This window comes from Bacillus rossius, assembly GCF_032445375.1.
Source record: "Bacillus rossius redtenbacheri isolate Brsri chromosome 4 unlocalized genomic scaffold, Brsri_v3 Brsri_v3_scf4_2, whole genome shotgun sequence".
NCBI classification, from domain to species: domain Eukaryota; kingdom Metazoa; phylum Arthropoda; class Insecta; order Phasmatodea; family Bacillidae; genus Bacillus; species Bacillus rossius.
The window spans coordinates 20,423,769-20,446,532 of record NW_026962011.1 but is presented as its reverse complement, the minus strand read 5'-3'; the positions used below and the strand labels follow the sequence as shown (position 1 = coordinate 20,446,532).

At 35.2% G+C, this 22,764-nt stretch overlaps 1 protein-coding gene across 1 annotated transcript in view; it reads right to left on the bottom strand.

Moving 5' to 3' along the window:
* Positions 1 to 8,322: 8,322 nt before the first annotated feature.
* Positions 8,323 to 22,764, bottom strand: part of LOC134542327 (hemicentin-1-like) — a 369,603-nt gene continuing 355,161 nt past the window's right edge. Inside the window, exon 9 of the mRNA XM_063386475.1 lies at positions 8,323 to 9,787. Coding sequence (XP_063242545.1) covers positions 9,784 to 9,787 — 4 coding nt within the window. The 3' untranslated portion in view covers positions 8,323 to 9,783. The remainder of the gene's footprint in view (positions 9,788 to 22,764) is intronic.

Below are 22,764 nucleotides of genomic sequence, written 5' to 3'. Positions count from 1 at the left end.
TTTAACTTCTTCCAATCTGTGTTATTCTGTTAAGGATAGGACGATGATAGGAAAATTAGGAAACGAATGGGAGTGTTTCAAGTTTAATGTGCCTCGAAAAAGTAAAATCGATGGTTGTTCCAATCGAGGGGAAGAGATAGATACGGCGCAAGCGTACAATGAGCGTAACGGGACACAGCATAACGGGACAATGTGCGTAACAGGACACTTTTTCGTGCGTGCAGCCGGCGTTCATCGATTTATTAGACGTTGTCACGTCAAAAAGTTATAGCCTAATTGTTTTTGTCCTTCAGCCCTTGTTATTTCCATCCCTTGCAGTAATAGTTGCGTTACTTAAAAATTTACTTTAAACAAACGTTTTAGAGCAAATTTAGGAAGTTCAAATAAATAAGAACGGATTCAATAGTGATCATTTTTATTTGACCCTTGTTCTTTTCATCTCCTTATTGTAATCGTTCGTCTTAGCAAAAACTGTTTCAGACCAAAATTTTAGATAATTTTAAGAAGATTTACAATACATTTTTATAGCTTGTATAGTATACTAAATAAGTGAGTTAATAATTATTTTTTGTCCTTTAACCTCTATTTTTCACGCCATTTGCAAAAAATAGTTGGTTGTATCAAAAATTGTTTGGGACAAACGTTTTAATTTAACATTACATTGTTTACATTTACATTTATCCATGAATTACTCACTTTATACTTTAACGCAAATAATTTTAACTAATCTCGTACTATTACCATTGAATATAAATATAATTATGCATTATTTATATACAATGGTATTAATATAACTACATTACTATAATGTAGGTACATTACAAAGTTTTTTAAGTGCAAGATTTTATTCTGTACAACCGTTTACAGAATAAATATGCTTTTCTCTCGAACAATTTGCTGGGTCCAGTGCAAGTGCGGAGCTTACTTTCATTTAATATCGTCCAGATGGCAGAATCGCCATCTGTCCTTATTAACTCGTATATATTAATTTTTATGATCATCAGGTGACGTACCAAGCGTGTTGGTGTGCCAAATAAAACTTTATAATAGCGAAAACATCTTGGAGTACATTTAATACTCTTGAATGGTCATAACAAGAAATTATCGTAACTTTAAAAAAATTAGAAAAATAAAATTACACTATTTAATTCGCACGATAGTGCTGCTATCTGTGGTATATTTGGCATAGAAAATGTATCGATGGTTGTCAAACGTCCGATAGAATGCATTGAAATCAGTTTCTAGCCTCCTGCAGGACACATTCTTTTTTTAAAACGGTTGCTTTTTCGTTACCTAACAGGGATTGGATTTGGACACGTTCTGGAATAGTCTTCGGGTTATGTTCCAGTTGTATCCCAACAAGGTAGTGCTTATTCACTACCTTACCCGAATGTCTTACAGCAGCACGTCAGAGAACGACGAACTAGTAAAACATCTGCTCGTTTTCACTTTTCCAACAAACATTCTGTACCAAATATTCTGTAATGACAGGAGGTCACCCACTTCATTCCTTATCATAAACATTCGGGTGTCAATCTTTAAAAGCTCTAACCCACTTCTGTATCACTCTATCGGTCATAATGATTTTTCCGTACATTCCCATGAACTGACGGTGATTTTCAGCCGCTTTCACGCCTTTAGCACTAAGAAAACGAATTACAGCGCGTATTTCACGGTCGGCGGGATTAGCAATCAGCGAAGGCATTTAAAATACTTACAATCAAACGTAAAAACGGCGGAAGCTTCCGTAATGACGTCTGTGGTCGGCCAACAGATGGAGGTAGAAACGCGTGGAATACCATCCGTAGCGTCGCAGCGGCCGAATTTCCAAACGACACTTACTTAAAAAACACCCCTCTTATTTTCTTAGCTAATTGTTGCGCCATATTGGTCAGACGCCTCAAAAAAATTCACTGTAATGCAGTGTTGCATTGTGGAAATGACTTTTTCTTTCTTCTTGTAAAAGTGACTGTAATTAAACGTGGGATATTATGATTCGTTCTTACTAATCAGACGATGGCAAAGTCAAAATTTCCTCAATGTTTGGGACGGAACAACAATATGGCGATGTGACTTCAACTGCGTCTGCAGCATGTCTCCTGACAATTTCTTCAGCGAATGAAAAAAAAAAAAAAAAAAAAAGAAAACATTATTCCCGAGTGACCTCCGACGGGAGATCTCGCAGTGAAATGAATGTAAATAAACACCGCTGGGCTGGGCGACCAAGACTGACAGCCGCGCGCGGCAATCAGCAGGAGCGGCTGTTTGAGCTGCGGGCGGGACTCCGGCCGCTGCAGGGCTGCTCGGGCGGGGAGAGGGGGAGACGCGGAAGACGGGCGCCGCGTCGTCTCGGAAGTGGCTCGCTTGGTGGAGGAGGAGGAGATGTTCCATCAAGGGCGACGAGTGCGCTCTCTCCCGTGGCCATCAGTCTCCCTCGAGCGCATGGCGCGGCGTGGGGCGCCGAGTGGAAATAACCTCGTTGGGCTGGGGATAGAAAAAAAAGTGTCCAAGGCTGAATTTTTTTTTTTGCACACTGGTAGAGTCGAACACGCTACAATTTTGTGGAGGACGAATGAACAAAAAGGTTCAGGTGGTCTGTAATAAATACCTCCAATTTAAATGGACATTCCGAAAATTTAGGTGATATTAAAAGTCCTTAAACGGCCTTTTAAGAGTAATAATTAAAAAAAAATAAATGAAAATACTGAAGTACGTTATGTTTTTAGTTATCTCCACAGTTTTTTTTTTTTTTTTTTTAAAGTTCTTGGAGGGGTTATGGTTGAGAGAGGGGGAAGACGGAACGCATCCACAGCACCTCTCATAGGACCACCAGTAATGGTAAATATCATATGAAGAGTTTACCGCCGTGAGTATGTGGCGTGGCGAAAGTTTCGCCGCCGTGCGCTGCGGACCTAGCGACCAGCAGTAGTTGCACTCTGCGACGCTCGAGCCTCTCTAGCGGTCCAACAAACTATGCCAGACTCTTTATAATCATGCCCTCTTCAACATTAAACAGTAAGGATGAACATTTATAAGTACAGGTGTTTTTAGCGTTGGGCCGTTAACCCTTTCAGTTATACTTCCTGAAGTAGCAGGTTTTTTTACTGTATCCAAACAAATTTTTTGATATTGCACGTAGCAATAATATTAAGCTCTAATTATAATAAATATTAATATTTAATTTTTTATAACATATAACTTAATGTATCTAATTTTTTTCATAGCTCTAAAGAATGTTGTATTTTAGAATGAAAGCCACCTACAGCAAATTCAAAGTTTAATTAATCCACGTATCGAGCTATATATATATATTGTCCACTTCAGTTGAATAATTGACTGAAAGGATGACGTTTTATAATAAAATGGTTGCGTGTACTTACATACTTGACTTAATAAAAAACTAACTTTAATTTTGCATGCAAATAATTAATAGAATAAAAAATAAAAATACTGGTACGATATTATAAATATGGTTCATAAAGTATAAATTTAATCAGATCAAAAAAAAATTAAATAAATACTTAGTATTCAATATGAATATCAACGCATGTATAAAATTAATTTAGCAGAATTATCGGGATAAATTTTAATTCAAAACGAATATCAATAAATATGGTGAATGTTTATTCTAATTTACTAATTTTCATTATTTAATAAAAAAAATAATTTCACATTTTTACCATAAATAAATTTACCTATGAGAACATAATCTAACTTTCATAGAAACCCTTAAAAATACACTTAAAAGGTTTATAAACACAAATTCTATCATTATATATACGGCCCAACATTTAATATCAATCACTAAAGTATAAGATTTAAAAGCATAATTATACATATATATAATTTTTATTCGTATGTAGCAATTTTTCATCCTGTGAAAATTTCGTTGCATGGTACGCACGAATCGTAAAAATTCACTGATAATTTTTTCATAACGCGCTTAAAAGAGTAGAACTTAAAAAATTTACTTTTAGTTTCGTAACTTTGATGAATAATATTTAAAATAGATTAATTTATATTTCGTCTATAATAATAAAATTGTGCATATTTTGATATAAGTGTGTATAATAGAGTTTATTAATTAGTTTGATATTTTTACTGTTAGTCTACAGTAAATATTGCGCTTAATGATAAGCATTTTAATCAATTACAGTAAGTTTGCTCTCATCTAGGACTTAAATGCACGTTTTCGGCAATACGTACAAGTTCTACGACAGTAAAATTCTGGAATGATTATAACCATGGTCAATTCTGACAATGTGCAAAAATTCAGCTTTGGACTTTGGACAAAATGTTTAGAGGTATGTGCCCTTCAGTTCTTCGTTTTATAAACTAGAAGTCCTCGTAGACAGCCAGCTCATTTCCACGGATGGCTACTCATACGAAGAAACGAGAGCAAAGACCATAAAATACGACGGGAAAAAAAAAAACAACTAACATATTTACATTTCTATGTACGTACGGTGTGTGCAATATCTGCACTTATTTGTCATTTGGGTTTCGTATAATAACGTATGCGTACACAAAAAAATGGTTGTGTGTACTTATATACGCGCGTTAGAAGTTATACTTAGATATTTGTTGCAGTAAAAAACTAACTTTAATTTCGCATACAAATAATTTATAGAAATAAAATAATAAAATGAATGGAGTGATATTATAATTATGGTTGGTAAAGTATTAATCCAATAAAATTAAAACCTTTACATTAATAGCTACTCTATATTCAATTAATATAAAAACGTACCTATACAATTAATTAATTTAGTAAAATAATTGAGTTACTATTATAATTAAAATGAAATTTAATCAATATGTTAAAGGTTTATTCTTATTTACTAATTATAATTATTTATTAAATAATGTAATAATTTTTAATTTATCATGCAAATAAATTATACATACGTAACATAACCTCACTTATATAAATAAACTTGAAAAAGTTTATACATATATAATACGTTTTTAATGACATAGTAAACATTGCCAGTGAGTAATCTGGCATGGATATGTTTACCTTTCGTGACCAAACACGCATGCTGGTAATTTGGTCACTGTAAAGCAACACAGTGGGCTCAAATTTAAGATTACTAAATTATTCTTTGCAAAAATCGAAAGAAAAATATTACAAATATATTATTGTATACAATGTTTATCAAATTAAAATAAATTTTGGTTATATTCTGACCTACCAAAATGCTATTAGATATACATAAATTAATCTATAATGCATAAAATTAATCACGATTATATTATTGTTGTACATATATTCGTGTATTACCTTTATATTGTTACGAACGTGAGCAAGGCCGCGACACGTGCAGGTTCACAGCTGGCTGACATCATGCCGCCGCAACATGAGATGTGCCGTGCGCATCTGGGTCGCCGCTTCCCCTCCCACTAGCCCCCCGCTCCCCGCGCGGCGCTGATAGCTAGACACCTGACACCTCGCAGCTGGGATGTTCCGCGAGCCACCTGGCAGCTGCCGACGTGTGTCTAGAGATTTCTGCCGTTGGGTCGGCGCGGAATGACGCGACTGGCCCCAGCCACGCTCGTGAATTCTAGAAGGACGCCTGGGCTGATATATAAGCCGAGGACGCCGGCCTCACAGTGGAGTTCAGTCGGGAGCTTTCCCGCGGCGGAGTTCCCGGGGCGATAGTGCCGCGGGTGCGGCAGAGCGGCGAAGTACTTGGACGAAGGTTCCAGGGCAGGGAGCGAGTGAGTTCAGTGGAGTCGGGGGTTTTCCCGCGGCGGAGTTTCCGGGCGATAGAGCGGCGAAGTCCCTGGACGAAGGTTCCAGGGCGGAGAGTTCAGTTCCGGGCAATAGTGTCGTGGTCGCGGCGGAGTCCCGAGCGAAGTTCCGAGCGAGGCGTCGAGTAGGATCTCGGCGAAGGGAGGTGCGTCTGCGGCGGCGGAGTCCTTGCGACGGAGGACCACGAGGGGCGCTGCGGCGAGAGTTGCGCCAGAGGTGCGGCCCAGCGAGGTGTGTGGTGTGTAAAAACGAGTGACTGAGGAAGCAACATTTTTAAGTGCAATTGATTATTTGGCATTTTTGGATTATTTGTTAATGAAGTAAATATTGGGGATCAATAAAACTGTGTAGTGTAATAAAATATTTAATTGGGCTATCCTTTACGAACCCGATCGTAACAATATATATAGGAAAGATAGAGCCTATAGTACTGATAGTGATTGAAGCTGCGAATGTCAGGAAAATATTTTTCTAAGTTAAGGACATGAAATAATAACTAAATGATTAAAAATGGTATATTGTTATATCGTATGTTTCTCTTTCCATAAAACCAATTATGTGTAACAAATCATGCAAAAAGTTTATGTAATACGAAACAATATTAATATATTATCCAATAGAGAAGCAAGACAACTTATAAAACAACTAGTTCTTTAGCAATACAAGAATACGCAATTAATACATAGCCTGTTTCCAAATGACTCAATAAGTTAAGGTTAAGAAGGTTTAGAGAATATAGCAGCAAGCCAAAATGAGCCTAGCCATACCAAACAACTAGTCGGGATACTTTGGGGAACTTCAGATGACTAAGCATTAAATTAATATTCGTATATGGATCACAAGCAGTAGAATGCTTAATTGGTCCACAAAAACTTAGTTTAGGCTTAATTTTATTCCTTTTGATTCACATGTAAATCTAATGTTATTGTTAAACTCCTTTGATTTGCCTACGAATGCTGGATTAATAACTTAAGTTAGGCCTACTCTAATTACTCAACACCATAATGATGATAGTTCAGTTTTTTATGTTTGTGAACTCCTTATGAACTGTGGATTAATGTAATTTAACCACATTATTGTGTAATAACTTGTACAAACGTTGTGCAATTTTATTTATACACACAAGATAGATACCACGTATGCAATACACCAAAACAAATGTAATTATGCAGATTAGCGGCTTCTAGGAACTAAGGTATCTTATTGCTTAGGTAAAAGTAAAGGTTATTTAAGCTAAAGAAATTTCTACTAAATATGTAATTAAATGTAAATATAAAATAATTTATTCTAACTGACCTTTCATTTTAGGTATCTTTCGTCTTTTATCCAAAAGAAACTAACTGCAGATATAATAATTCAAACTTTAAAAAAATATATATATTAAAAAATGATTGTTTTTAATACCATTTTTCAAGGCTAGATACGACCCTGTGAAGCACTTATTCATTATGGATACATAGGAGAATGCACATATTCTCTGCTTTTGTTTAATCAATCAGACACGTTGATGGAATTACACATTTTTTTATAACCCTCAAAAAACAATTTTGTTAGACGGAATGTTGTGTTTTTCAAAGGGAACGAACTTATTCTTTTTCAGCTGCTAATAACAATAATATAACTAGTTTAAATCAAGAAAAAACTACATAAGCGGATATGTCCAAAGTATCTGTAATTAATCGAAGCGTATATATTTTTTACATTAAAGTAAACAAATGGCCTTGTTTCCTAAAGAACTAGGCAAGCCAAACCAGTTACTATCTTTGACGAAAACGTAGGAAGCATATTCATCTGTCAAACTGGAAACAGTGATGAAGTTACATCTGTCAGAAATGTGCATTCGTTAGCTGGAACCTACCATATCCCATATCGACGAGGAGTAAGGTGTGAACGAACACTCGTGGTTGGCCGATGAATGAGCAGGGGAAGGGAGGGGGGGGGGGGGCTGTTCGTAAATTTCCAATTAATTGCCACGCCGCACTGGTGTCTCCACGTAAAGTCAACCATCCCGTTGAGACCAGTCCGCCCCTGGCGGTGTTGACATCGGGAAATGAATCGGTAAATACGTCTGCCCGAGGAACGTGAGACACATACCGCAGTGGATTTGAAGCTCGTGTCGAGTCGATTAAATATTAAATATTCGATGTACTAAACATTCTGGATCGATTGACGAGTTGGGTACTAGGGGAGGGGGGGGGGGGTTGGACTTCAAAACGTGTTGCTGTTTAACCGTCCGAGCCAATTGTTGCAAGTACGATACAATTAACAAAAACTTGAAGAACATAATGCTAAATAAATTTAAAAAAATGACGTCAAAAGCTGTAAGCAGAAGTTCCGGAGAGGTGTCAATAATGCCAGGATTTTTTTTTTATATTTGTTCAATACGAACAAAATAAATGCCAATCTTGGGCATTTTTTTCCATAAAATATATATAATGAATCTAGGTATTAGCATATTTATTGGCGTCAAATATTGAAGCAATTTGTGCCATACTTTACATTATCGCCTTAAAACAATCCGATAAAAAGAACAGTATTTTTTTATAATTTTCGTGTAAGGAATAACATGCTTTTAAACCTTTAATACAAGCCATTTTTTGTGGATTTCTCCAAAACTTACATTTCGTGACATCTTTCATAATGTACATTTAACACTCAACATTTACACTAAAATTGATTTTATTTACTTCGTATGAAGCTGTTGTAAGGCACTCACGTATGTCTAATAACAACTGATAGTCATGACTAAGAAAAACTAATAATATTAGCCATAAAGGGCTTCACCTTTCATTATGTACTTTTTTACACATGTTAAGAGGGTTCACAGTAGTTTGAACAGAATAAAATCTCTTAATTACATTTTTTAAATTGCGATAAATGACAAAGACTAAAGAAACATATTTAGATAATACAATGCCTCACAAAATACTTATATAAATAATATAATAGATCTTGAAAAAAAATCCTCCTGCACCTCGCAAACATTTTGCAGGACGTACAAGTCAACATAATTTAGTTGTATCGTTTGGCAAACTAAGATTAAAACAAAACATAACTGTCACACACTTGTTACAAATAAAAAATTCAGTGATATTATATTATGACCTAAACACTGTGGTGTACTCGTGTACCCTCTTACACCAGTTCGTACTTTCTAAGCATAAGGTTCACGATGTTAGTTTGCTAACAGCGAGTGATGTTCAAACTTCCAATCTAATATGTCACTACATTTTCACTGTAAAAAGAAATAATTTTTTTTATATCGATAATCTTGAGTGATCATTTTGCTAGAGGTAACAGTTAATGTCCTAGGAGTTAATACCCTGCATTAGACACAAACTTTCGCAGTCCAAATTTCGGGGAGCCATTTAACATTTGACACGGCATACTCGCTGAACTGTCAATAAACCCAATTCTTCACCGTAATGTTAAAATCATGATTAAAAGATGGTAAATGTGTTCAGTTCAATCTAATGATTTCGTTAAAACATTTTTGCTGGTTTAGTTTTTTTTTTGGTGATATATCCTCCTTATAATTAAGTCCCCAATTCCCTGCATTTTAAAACTTGTATTCACAGTTGAAACCGGAAGTAGTTTACCAAATAGTTACAAGGTTTGTGTGTAATTCCAAGTAACCAGTTATTAATAAGTTTATTACTCGTATGAAACATTTTGCAGCAGAACTTTCATGGAGGTTTTGTTTACATGTCGCGCAAGTTTCGACAGAAAGACCAGGGAAAAAAGTCAACATTCACGCACTTCCTGCGACCACGCACTGCAAAACAAATTCTCGATGAACTTGGTGGCGTGAGAGAGCAACCTGTCGCCAGTCTTTGGGAACTCGTTCGCACTCGCAGCGAAATACAGAAGAAGAAGGGAGAACGTTTCTTTGTCTTCCGTCCTGGAGATCGCGTTCGGGCGAGGGGTGAAGGCGCCCGTGTCCACTCCAACGCGCGGATCTGGCGATGACGTCACTGAAGAACGAACGAGTACCAAACGTATTCGCCACCGTCTGTGCGTTACCGGCTTCACCTGGAACAAACATGCGCTTGCCTGCAGCATCCGCCACAAGTACTGGTTAAACAACTCACACGCAGCATGACCATGATCAAGGTAGTATATCCCCGTTCCAGGTCACGTTTCACACGGTTAAACTTACCGACCATTTGTGTGGTTGAATTTTCCCAAGATGAAAATACTAAATGTACATCGCATACTTTTTGCAAAATAATCTGGCAAAGTTGAATGTTTTAACGTAAGTGCAGTGTGGATAAAGAGATTAAAATGAAATATTAAACTGAAGTCAATTTTACTGGTAGCTATGTGGTTTAGTTCAATTTATTCCAGTATGAAATATCCAGTTTTACCTGACCTTTTAAAATACTCAGAATTTTTATGATTTAAAAAAATTAATAACATTAAATAAATTTTTCTGAAAAGATTTTAAATCACACCACGTTGTAGACACCAGCGTTACCTTTAAACCCAAAACTTTTTAGTTTTTTTAATTCCATTTGGTTGTTCTCTTCATCCATTTGAAAACAAATATTAAAAAAATTATCTTTTACAACTAATCATACAAAAAGTATGAACTACATATTTATTTTTCATTTTTTAGAAGTTCGGTCACTCAAAAACGTCTAAACATTTCATCTTGTTAAACATAAAAATAAATTAGTGACCTGAATGGGACATACATCATTCATTACTTAAATTTACAAGGATAATAAAGAATGATTTACGAAGAGATACTGCCACTGATAGGGCTTATTCATTACATAATTTTAAATGTGGTTCATATTAAAAAAAATTAAAAAATGATAGTAAAAATTATAACCCATTCACAGGTAAATACAGGTAAGTATTACCAGACCGCGTTGTATACAGTAACCAGCTTACGAAATATGTCAAAAAATGTTTCAGTCCATTTTCATACAATTGACCGCACGCTCATGTATCGCAAGTGTGGCTCTACGTGACTACACATGGCTGTCTTTGATAACAGTTAGCGGCAAGCCCAGGAAAGAATGTACCAGTTATAAATTTTAATAGTATCAACTGTAAGCGATGTAAATTTTTGGTTCAAGATCACAATTAAAGAGTAACACAAGCAGTTTAAGACAAGCGCATGCGTGAATACTGCTTAGTTGTTTTCTCTCTTGCAGCGCCACCTTCGCTAAATGGCGACTTCTGAGCATAAAAAGTTTTGTGTTTTGCAATTTGCTAAGAATCTTTAATTTAAGTTCAACGTGATGGAATTTCTTTGTACGAAAGTGTTTGAACGTCAAAGTCTCTGGCCGTTGGAGTGGTCATAATGGTTGACACGTGATAACTCAAGTGTGGGATGAATTGGACTTTAGGTTGGATGTGTGTCCTACAACTAAAGGTGCACATATTGAACATTTGTAAAAAAAAATAGGTTAGTGTTAACTTTAATTTGAGGTTTTATTTGTGGTAAATAGACTTAATTAAACTATTATAATATAACATTGAACTAAGACATTATTTTATGGACATGCTGTAGTTTCTCAGTGTTTGTGCTGCCATTAGGTAAACAATGTCAGTAATCCACTCCTATAATCATTAAGCTGTTTTAGTTATACGGCACGCATCCAACGTAAAGTTCTTATCTTTCCACACTTTGCTTAACACGTCTAATGGAAGTAGGTAATAAAGCCTTTTCAATTATGTGCCTCAACTCTGGCGGCGGAACTTTGACACGATTTTTTATAAAGCCCCAAAGGATAAAAATTGCATGAATTTGTCAGGTGAACGTGGAGGCCAGTGAAAAATAGCTCTGTCATCTCTACCATTACAGCCAATTAAACGGTCAGGTACTTAGACAATTAAACAATAAACAAAGTTCAACTAAAATTACAAATTCACTCTTAGCAAAGAACTGAAAACGCTTTACTCTCAGAAGTCGCTATTTTGCGTAGGTGGCGCTGCAAGCGACAAACAAACAAAAAAAAACAGTACTCGCGTATTTGCCTATTTAGAACTGATTGAGTTAATCTCTGATTTGAGTTAGTCATTAATTGTGACCTTGAACCAAAACTCTACATCGCTTACAGTCAATACTGTTACAATTTGTAACTGGGGCATTCTTTAATGGACATACTATAGAAATTTAATAGTTTCAGCTTCTGATACCTCATCTTCCTGAGTAAAATGAGCACCACGTGTTTATGAACTAGCTCACCAGTTTTCCTCTACTAGACTGCAGCTGTTTTCACAAGTGAATGTATGTGGGCTGATGAGCCGTGAGATGAAAAATGCCGTGGTGCGGGAAGGAGAGTGGGCGAGCTGCTATCCACATGTTTCCCCACCTCGACTCTTCCAACTACTAGCTTTATACTCTCCCGAGTACTGTCCCAACTGTTAATACGAGGAGAGCAGCGGGACTTTTATTACTTGCCCTAGTTGCTACCCCGTTTACTCTACCCGTGTAACTGCTCCTTAATGACCTCGCTGTAAACGAGAAGTATAACCTTTGCGTTTACTTCAAAGAGAGGTTCCATTACTGGCTCTCGCTTCGCTACACCGTTCAGCTGCAATAAGCACCTGGCTGTCACCCTGGTGACGCGGACTGCAAGGTGCAGATACGCCTCGGTCCACTACACCACGTGGCAACTCCAACTCTACACCACGTGGCAACTCCAACTCTACACCACGTGGCAACTCCAAATCGTAAGCCAAGACTGCGGCGACAACGGCCGCTGAACACTGGGATTATCTTCACTCCGAGAGAAGTGCATGCGCTGTGACCTCATCCCATTACGTCTAAATAGTGCACTTTAAAGACATTTTTTGCTAACATTCACAATCATGTTATGAAAATAAATAAATTTTCTAAAATTAAAGGGAATTGAAAATTAACAATACAAATATGGCATTTCTCCTACATATGTTTAAGAAAAAGTTAAATGAAAAGTAAATGCATCTTATTTGTACCTACAGTATTTTTTTCACATTTTAGTAATCCATTACATTTTCAAAAAAAATTAACTAAGATATTTTAGTTAACAGCTATACAATAAAACTTAAGTATTTAGTATCTTATAATATTCATAGAAGATTGAGAGTAGAGATTTGTTATATATAGTATCTACAGGACGAGTAGTTTTTGGTATCCGACATGCTGGGAGATAATTTATTTTATGAAAATTAAATAAGTAGGAAGTACAGGTGATGTATTCCTCCAGAAGTGTATTATTAGGCTCCTTAAATTTTTGGAAAATTGGATATAAAAACGTGTTATTTAGTAACACATAAAAACATCAGAAATAAATGAAATAATCCTTGAATGGTAGCTTGTTAAATGAATATGATTAATAAAATAAATAAATGGCATGTCTGTAGTTTGCATAGCGCGGAGACGAAAACGCCTAGAGACGTAAAATTGGGCACCACGAATCAATTTTATTTCGAATTATTAAAAAAGTAATTTTTTAGGTAGTTGAACATTTATTCCTAATTACACCAGCTTCTAATAATTTTCAATTTTTCATGAATTTTTAATTTTAAGGACATACTCAAAAAAAACAAAACAACCACATTTAACTATAAGTGAACTAAGATAAGTTTTTTTATGGAGATATATAAAAGCAAGCATTATATTTGAAAATTCTTAATCCATACGAAATACAGCTAGTAGCCTTTTAAAAATTTGAAGAAAAAAAACCCTCAGACTTAATTTGGTTATCAACCTAAATTAAAAAAGTTTTTAACTAATTTTTTTTAAATTTTTAAATATAAAGAATTTATGTTGATATTCAGTAGTTGACGTTGAGGTGTGCTGCACACCTCAGTGCCTCTTGTTGTGTTTAATTTATTTGTCACTCTACATATATTTATTATTTATTTATAATTCTTTTGGTTTTAATCAATTAATTGGTTTTTAACACAGTTTTTTTTTGTGTCCGAGTCTACCGATACATTTATCCATTCAGCTGTCAGCGTACCGAAACTATCGGCCTTGATGTGTGTTTCGTTTCCACTCCACTGCACGGCGCCACCGGCGCGTAGAGCCTTAACTGTTGCTGCGACACTCGTTGAGCGCGCGGGTCGTCGACTCCAGACCTCGGGCTGTGGACTTCTGCTGGACCTTTGCACTTATCGGTCAAGTATAACCTTAGTCCATAGAGTCATAACATGTACTTAGATACAACTCTCAAGCCTGTTCGGTTCCTCAATAACTCCGTTTGTTGTCTTTTGACACGGATCTGCACTTTACAGCTTCCATCGTTGGACGCTCCTACTATCTCCAGTGCTCCAGCCACCAGCGTCCGCTACCCGAATGCAGTTGATCCTCACCAATCAGGTATACAACCCACTGTACTCATTATACCTGACCAGCTACCATTAAATAGAGTTATGACCACGTCTCTGCAACTATAATCTCTCTTAATAATGTTCGCAGACTTTCACGGCCATTGTCTGAAGTAGCTTGGCTTCTGGGTTGTAGCCGCGTCCTTGGCAAATAATTCACCGACGTTGCGGTCGACATTGCAGTCGCCATCATCAGGGAGCAGTTACCTACTTATAATCTTCATAATCTCTCTACTCTCGCTACTGGCACATCTCTGCTCTCATCCGTGGCTTCTGCACCAGTCACAGTGACCTCTCGTCACCACTAGGAGGGGGGGGGGGCGGGGCGCTGAACAGGACGATACAAGCCTCGCGCGGTGGCGAATCAGAGCTGACGATGCGATCACACATACACACTCGCACACACAGACAAGCTCACAACAAAATACAGTAGTAAGGTACCTTGCAATATTCAAGGTTATCTCCGTAAGCATTTAAGTGTTCGTGAATGTATAATATAACGTAAATCAATAATTAGATATAAGGAGTGTATGCTCAAACGTGGCTATCTACACTTCCAGAGAAAATAGTTTTAACAATTTAAATATATATTAACATTTAAACAACCATAACATACACTGGATTCACATCAATATTTACTAAAATAGTGCTAGACAATATATCGGATTTGTTATTTTTGCATTTCATTGTACTTTTCTTTCGCTTTTCTACTAATTTTTAAGGATAAAAATAGCATGTTTTAAATAGACATTCCTCACATGTAGTATGCTGTAAATAACTGATGTAACAAATACGAAAGATTTGATGATAAAATTAACAAAAAAAATAGTTAATAAAAAAAGAATATTGTAGACGTAAACACAAATGAAAACGAATCACAGGAAAAACCCTGTTTTATTGCAGATTTTATATTATGCACGGATGCTAATTGAACATGGAAATTGATTGGAATTAGGATTACCATAACTATTTTCATTCAGGATACACTCTAATTCATTTTGTAGGAACATCCGTTACAGGTTACGGACGAGTTAAATCACTGATTTGTTTCGTTTTTGTTTTGTTTTGGCGGGGCGTGGCGGTCATTATCGTTGTGTCAACAGCTACCGCCCCGGTGCTCGTCAGGCACAAAGAGTCTCTCTAATTCGACCGCTGATTGAATACCGCGGGAACCAATGTTTTAATTATACGTGTGCGAAATGGGAAATATTACCGTTTTTAACTGGGCCATTTGCCGCCTCCGGTTCGTGAATAATTTGCGATTTTCTTGTTCTCTTATTTGTTATGAACTAGAGCAACAAAATAGCAATCGCTGAAGTGTGGAAAAACCAATAAAAAAAGGGTACTTGTTATCGTGTTTGCAACAACATTATTTTAAATGGCGGAAATGCCAATACTATGGTATTGCTCTGGAATCGCCTAGCATTTTGGTTTCGCAACGTGACATTTGTTTAAACAGTAATGTAAAGTTTAACCTACACGTAGTGCCAGCCAACTAAACAGTCAAATTTAAAGTTTCTTCTGACAGATGGTTAGAATCGCGACATAGGAACTTAAAATATATATAATTTGGACGAAATATTTAAAGCAGCTGCATGGCTTTCTTTTGGCTGAAAAACCAGTTTGTACATCCCTTCTGCATTCAACTGTAGGTACAGGTTTTGGGAACCCTGGAGCTGCGTATTTTTATACTCACAGTTGGGCGAAATTACTGACTATTAAATCTCACAGTATTTTGTTATGGTGTTATAATTATAGCACTGCTCTGTGGTAATGATATAGAGTGGTGAAAGGAATAAGTAGTTATACGCCTTGAGACTAAATAAAGTTCTAATATTTGACAATATTAATTCAATTGTGGCTAGTATGAATGCTTATAAATCAATAGCATCACGAACACTATTATGAAAATTATGTTTTGAAGAGATAAAAAAACATTAATTATTAAACTTGTATAAAAACAATTTAGATTTTTTACATTGACCGAAAATAATTACAATTCCAAAACAAGATGTAACTGCGAACTCAATATGAAGATTTCACGAATAAATAGCATTCATTATATGCAACCCAGCCATTCTTTTAAATACCCAAATGCCAAGAGTACTCATATATTTTGTAGAAAATTCGGAATACGTAGAAACGTACCGGATTTTCGAAGACAGACCACATACACACACACACGTCGCATCGGATTATTTAACAATTCGTTGTCGCGGAAGCTCACAATCCGAGAGTAGAGGTATCGCTCGTGACCTCTGGACACGTCGTCTCGGCAAACAGGCGATGCTCAGGAACTCTGTATCTGAAGACTGCAACACCTTGTTATGACTCGCTCTGAGCACTCTGGTAAGCGGCTTCGAGGCTCGCCCTGAGTCAAACACGAGGTGTCAGCAATTTCAACACCGCCAGCGAAACAGCGACGCGGGTCGCCGAAGGCCGACCGCCGCTGCGAGAGAAAAGAGGGACAACACGGAACATCAACACGGACGCGGACAGAAGGATAAAAACGACAGCCACCGTAGAATGGACGGCTGAAGTCGGGACATCGGAACCACGGAGCGCCGTGGTCCTCGGCCGCCGCAGTCCGTCGTCGAGAACCTGCCGCGAGCGCGACCCAGCACAGCGTGGGTAAGGAACCTGCCGAGGTGTGGTAGAGAGGCTTCCTTATCTTTGTCGGAGTTAGGTGACAGCTAACACTGTAACGGTACGTGACAGTAAAAGTCTCTATATTGAATTGTCTTTCATTCTTAGTCTTGAGCCTCCTATCACCCTGTCTTAGAATAGTCAAGAATTGAGATCATCTTATAGTTGAATCATAACAACCTCCAGGAAGCTGACTAAGGCAGCGATCCAACCGACGAAGACCAGCGATCTGGCGTGTTGATGGACTGCGACGGCGTCACATCTGGGCCTGCCTCTGCTGCGTGTGGGGTGAACGAACGGCGCGGAAGTTGGGCTGGAAACATATCGCACTCCCTAGTTTTACGAGGTGCAAATACGGGAAATATTTGCCGGACAAGCCTCACAAAAAAATGTTCGCGGAAGCCGGTAGCTCTTGCTGGTCCTCGTGCGGAATCTCGAATGGTTCGAGGTCATCCCTCGCACAGAAATCGTCTTGCCTCGCTGACATCTAGAGCTCAAATTCCCATTCTCGTAAAATCTTTAAAAATTTATTCTTGATAAGCAACCAAGGAAGACTGTTTGAACGAGACTAGTTTTCTACCAAAATTTCTACTTGGAAGCTATTGCAAAGCTGTAAAACCAACGACGAAAATGTATCCTGTGCGGTAGTATATTAATAAAAAAAAGGAATGAAAACTGGTAAAATATTCTAGCCTGACTATAATTCACGAGTGAGAAACGCAGAAACTGCGAGGAATATAGATTAAAAATGACTTGATTACTAACGCAAAACATTAACACGTGTATTAGAAAAAAAATATTACATTAAAAATAAAAACGAAAAAATAATTATGTAAGCATTTTCAATGCTTACAAGTAGAACAAAAGTCACACGCTCGACATAGCCGAACGCCCTCTGTGTATACAATGCTATCCACTGACAATTTTTTTTAACTACATCATATTCAAACCAAATTGTATTTTGTTGTGTTTAAATTAGATATAGTGAAGTTGTTGGTAGAAAATGACTTGAAATCAAACCGAATATCAAAAAAACCTATTACAATGAAGCTGACGGATTAACAAATATACGTTTGAAAGGAATAGACATGCCAGTATGCAGAAGCCACGTCGAGTATAAACATTTGAACAACTTACTTTTTTTCCCTTCAAAAAACGTCTTACTCTATATCTTGCCTTAAGCTAAGTTTATAATGAACTTCAAAACAAATTGATAAACTTAGAGCTAAATATTAAAAACCCAATCGGGTAATCATGGAAGCGGTACACATAAATGTACACCTGTAACTCATCCAATACTTGTTGGGTATTTGAACCCAGGATTATGTATCCCCTAATATATTTTCAGACTACCTATGTAACGGTTTTAAGGGTTCAAAATTAAAAAAAATTCATTGTATTAAGTTTTTCAAGAAAATGAAATAGAAGCATTAAAATAAAATACACAATTTTTAACACAAGACAAAAAGGCAACAGCATGTAGCACGAACTACTCTTGCGAGTATTGCTGTCAAATATTTAAATTTGTGTCAATAATAATTAAGTTTGATTAACGTAAGCCGTAACGATTCAATCAAGATTAAAATGTTGATATACAATTTTTAAAATGTCTTAAAATTTACTGAGAACGCTGGTTACAAATTATCCAGTGATCTTCATCAATTTTCACGTAAATTCGTTAAATTACGGGTGCTATGTTTGTTACTTTAAACACATACACAAGAATAATTTTGGTATTGTAGTACTACATTCAAAAACTTGTTAAGACTCCTACAAAAACACTCTTATTTCTCCTACGTGTATTCTATCCCCATAAACAGAACTCTGAAAACTAAATACGGCGTATTTGTATGAAAGAAAAGCCAGTTATCTGGAATTTAGTAGAACTCTTTGTTTATTTGAAGAGAATTTTTCGTCCAAATGTCTGTAAACCAACTTTAATTTTCAAGGGTGTATAAATCTCATTCGCTAAAATTAAAATATAAAAACTTTACCTGAAGCCACAATAATACGTAAACGTAATAAAACGTAAATGTGTTAAAACCCCCGTCCTTTCACAGTTGGTTTTGTCAAGTTCACTAAATGTCCCACGTTAATCTCTCCGTTGAACTGGCGATCAAGCTCCGCGAACGCGCAGCGGTGTATTTCCAAGGTTAGCTGACGTCGCATCCCATTAATTACAGCGCGTTTGCACGTGGAAAACTGCGTTTTCCATTCATCAGCCATTACCGTAAATATTTATTAAGTTGGCGGTTTCTCTTTTCGGAGCCGGGGCAAGCAAAGTAATTAACGCGAAAAGGGAGGCTGTGCACTAGTGTAAAGCTTTGTGCAAATCCTTCTCCCCGTCTCTCTTATCTTCATTACGATTTAGAACACGAGTTTCGCGCTGTGAACTTAACTCCCCGTCCTGCTTGCTTGCTAGACACACTAAACTGTCCATTCACGCGAAGTAATTTAAAAAGTTAAAGAGTTTTCCCTTTGGTAGCGCAGACGGCTGCAGGGTGTCATATTCCATAACAAGATTCATTTCACATAACTAGGTTACTGCGTGAATTTGTCTGGCCAACTGCGTAAAATCGTTTAGTTTCGTTATGGGGAAAACCTGGTACAAACACACACATTTTAGTTCGTTTTATTGCTAAATAAATATTTCCTTTTAAATAGTTTTGGTTGAATGATGATGTCTTATAATATTTCAATATAATGTTGCAGAATTTATCAGTTATTTATTATTACTTGTTGTTTAAATTGATTGAAGAAATTTTGAAGACAATGAATGATATTCTAGAGTTTTTTAACCAAGTAATTTTTTCTGCTACTTTTTTATAGTCAAATACTCACGAAAGGAGAAAAAAACATTGAAAGATAAAAGCTTTTACACTCCAGTAAATAGATATATATCACATTTCATGTTCAATGGAAATATTTGTAAAACCCACTCAATAAATAAACACTAGATTCATTGTTTAATAATTGAGTAGTTGTGAAATAAGCTAATATTTAATTTTTGTCAAGAACAACGTAAAATAAATATTAAGTATTCCTTCAAAATAATTTTTAATTGATATATATTGGGATATAATGATCAAATAAATGAAATCTTACGTCTTGGTGTGTTTTGTTCCTACACAAAACTAATAATTATTATATGTTTTGACAACATTTAATTGATTATCCTTAAAATAATTCAAAACAGAGAAACAAAATTGTGTTTAACAATAAGAAAGATGCTAACGATATTGTGTAAAACGTAAATATTTCAATTTAACTTTAAACAAACTCATATTGATTCAACCTGCATGTTCACGAATAAACTATGTACATTAAATCAAGCAACATTTTTCTAATTAATTAAAAATTTTAAAGTATTTTTTTAAATATTAAATAGATTTGACAGATATTAATAGATTTCTAACGTATTTGTCAAAATTAATTTTAATTATGTACCTTATAGCAATGTATGCACTACTAACTGAAATTTTTAATAGATATTAATAACCATTATACATTTTTAATAGATTTCTAACATATGTCATACATTTTTAAATTTTGTACTTAATGGCATATAATACACTATTAATTACTTATATTAGCGTGCTTTTTTTATTATTCATGTCAAATTATAAAGTAAAGTGCTTCTTAAACTATTATTATCAAGATTTACCAAATGGAATTATTTATAACATTTTGATAATAAAATTGATAAATTATTATTTTAACCACATGATAAAAGAATGCCGAACATCTTTTGGCTGTGTATATAATCCTGTCCGTTAACTAACTTACTAGCTCAATCTTATAGCGATGTTTTAATGTAATTGACTTAATGTCTTGCACGACGGTCATTGTGGTATTGTGGTATAGGTGACTCGTAGAATTTTAAAAAGGGGGGTGTCTGTAAAGTCGGTTTACGGACGATAATTTTACGCGATAACGTCATAAGAAAACATTGATGAAAAATTGCATATTTTTTAATTTTCAAATATTATTTACAGTTTTGCAAATTTAATTTAAATAATTTGTTTAAATATAGTAATTACAAACAATTAGTTAAAAAGCCCGCCTTAACCTGTTTGATATTATATAAGATTTTCTCGCACGGTGGTTGCCCGGTTCTTGCACGTTCGGCTCAGGCGGAACGTGACAATTTTTCGTGCGTACAGCCGGCGTTCATCGATTTATAAGACGTTATCACGTCAAAAAAATACACTTGCGATTTGGTACACAGTTTAAGATAGTAACTGTCATAACCAATCTACACGCAGACTGACACTAGATTATTCAAGTTTTCAAAAGGCAACGTGAAACCGTCTGTAATCAGTTAACCCAATTGGGAGGAAAATGCTGATCAGCGAAGTAAACAATTTTACTATAAAAGAAAACCAAACTATATTCTTAAAATTAAAAATTGATCTATATTTGCAAAATATCTTGCAGATGAGTGTGTTGTCCCCTTTCTGAAAGTACAAAATAAATAATAGAACTATGGACGAAAAATATATATAATTGTAAAGAAGATATTACAAGTGCAGCAAAATTAACTACAACTATGCTATGTGAGTAATAATTCAAAATTCATAAAACTTAATTAAATATTTATAAAATTTACACGAATATCGTATCCATTATAAATGATAAATAAAAAAAAATATTTGAAGGGCTTATTTTTTTTACCTTATTATTCGAAAAAAGTTTACTTTGAAAAAAAATGAAATCGACAGTTGCATTTTACTTAAGTGAAAATGTAAATGTAAATATAAATGGAAGCAAATATTGAGATACTTTATTTAGGTTAACAAATTTACGGCAAAAATTATGTGCAGCAAAATTAAAAATACCCATTAATTCACTAATGTATTAAAAATGAAATTAATTTTAATGTTTTGACTCTACTAAAACTTTAAAACTTGATGAATTATGATACCAAACATTTGCGATTTAAATGTGAATTAGTAAAACATTTTGAGTTAGAGTAATGTTTCTTATAAAACTGTATACACAAGACTAAAATTAGGTTGGCTCAACTGAAAAACTACACAGATAACATTAGTCAACAACAGGAAAAAAAAAGTTTGTGCCTACTAAGCACTGAAAGGTGAGAATATTTTCGAATTTGATTCACTGCGGGGTTTCTTTTTACGTGAGTAATATCTCAGGGTTTATAGAGACATTCTGATATTATATTTAAATATATTTCAGGTTTTTCAAGTGAGTGATGTTTTACTTAAATAAATATTTTTTTAAAAATACTTCGTTTAAATAATGTTTTTTTTTAATATATTCAATGTTATTACGGTACAAACTCAAAACATCTAGAGTGTGGTTCTTTTAGGTATTATATAATACAACAGTTACGAGTTTTTAAATACGTACTGACAAATACCATTATACTGCTTAGTTGATTAATATTTTTTTTGTTTAATTACTTAGTGTGGTAAAGTGAAGGGATGCAAAGTATAAAAAATCTTTATTTACGATTAAGCATAAACGTTATGAAGAAGAATATTTTTTATGGTGCTGCAAAATTATTTCCAGAAGTTATTTGTAAACATTTTGAGATTAAAGATTTTTTGCCTCAATGTTTCAGAACGAATTAAAGTTTAAATTGTGTTTGCTCCTGCAAACTGTCACTGTCTTCAGATGGTGCCGAAGAGTAAGTGCACAAAGTAAGCTTTTCAAAAACTATAACGAGTATACTTTTTCAACACTTTTATGGCTCACTCTATCATGTCGGTAAAAGAAACTACTTCTTTAGGATAGACAAAGCATGAGTGAAATTATCTATTTCAAATTACTCACTATCTTGGCTCTGCATAAAACAAATATTGCAACAGTTAATCACTACTGTAATACTTTAATTTGAAGTATTCATTTTTCCGTAGTAAATTAAAAAGCACGGTGTGTAGAGCAAAATTAAAATAACTTTGTTTTGAAACCTGAAACATTTTGCAGTTAGGGTTAATAAACACATAGGTAGAACCTACATCTTATATTAATGGAAAACTTCTCTTGTTCGTTCATCTGCAAGCTAG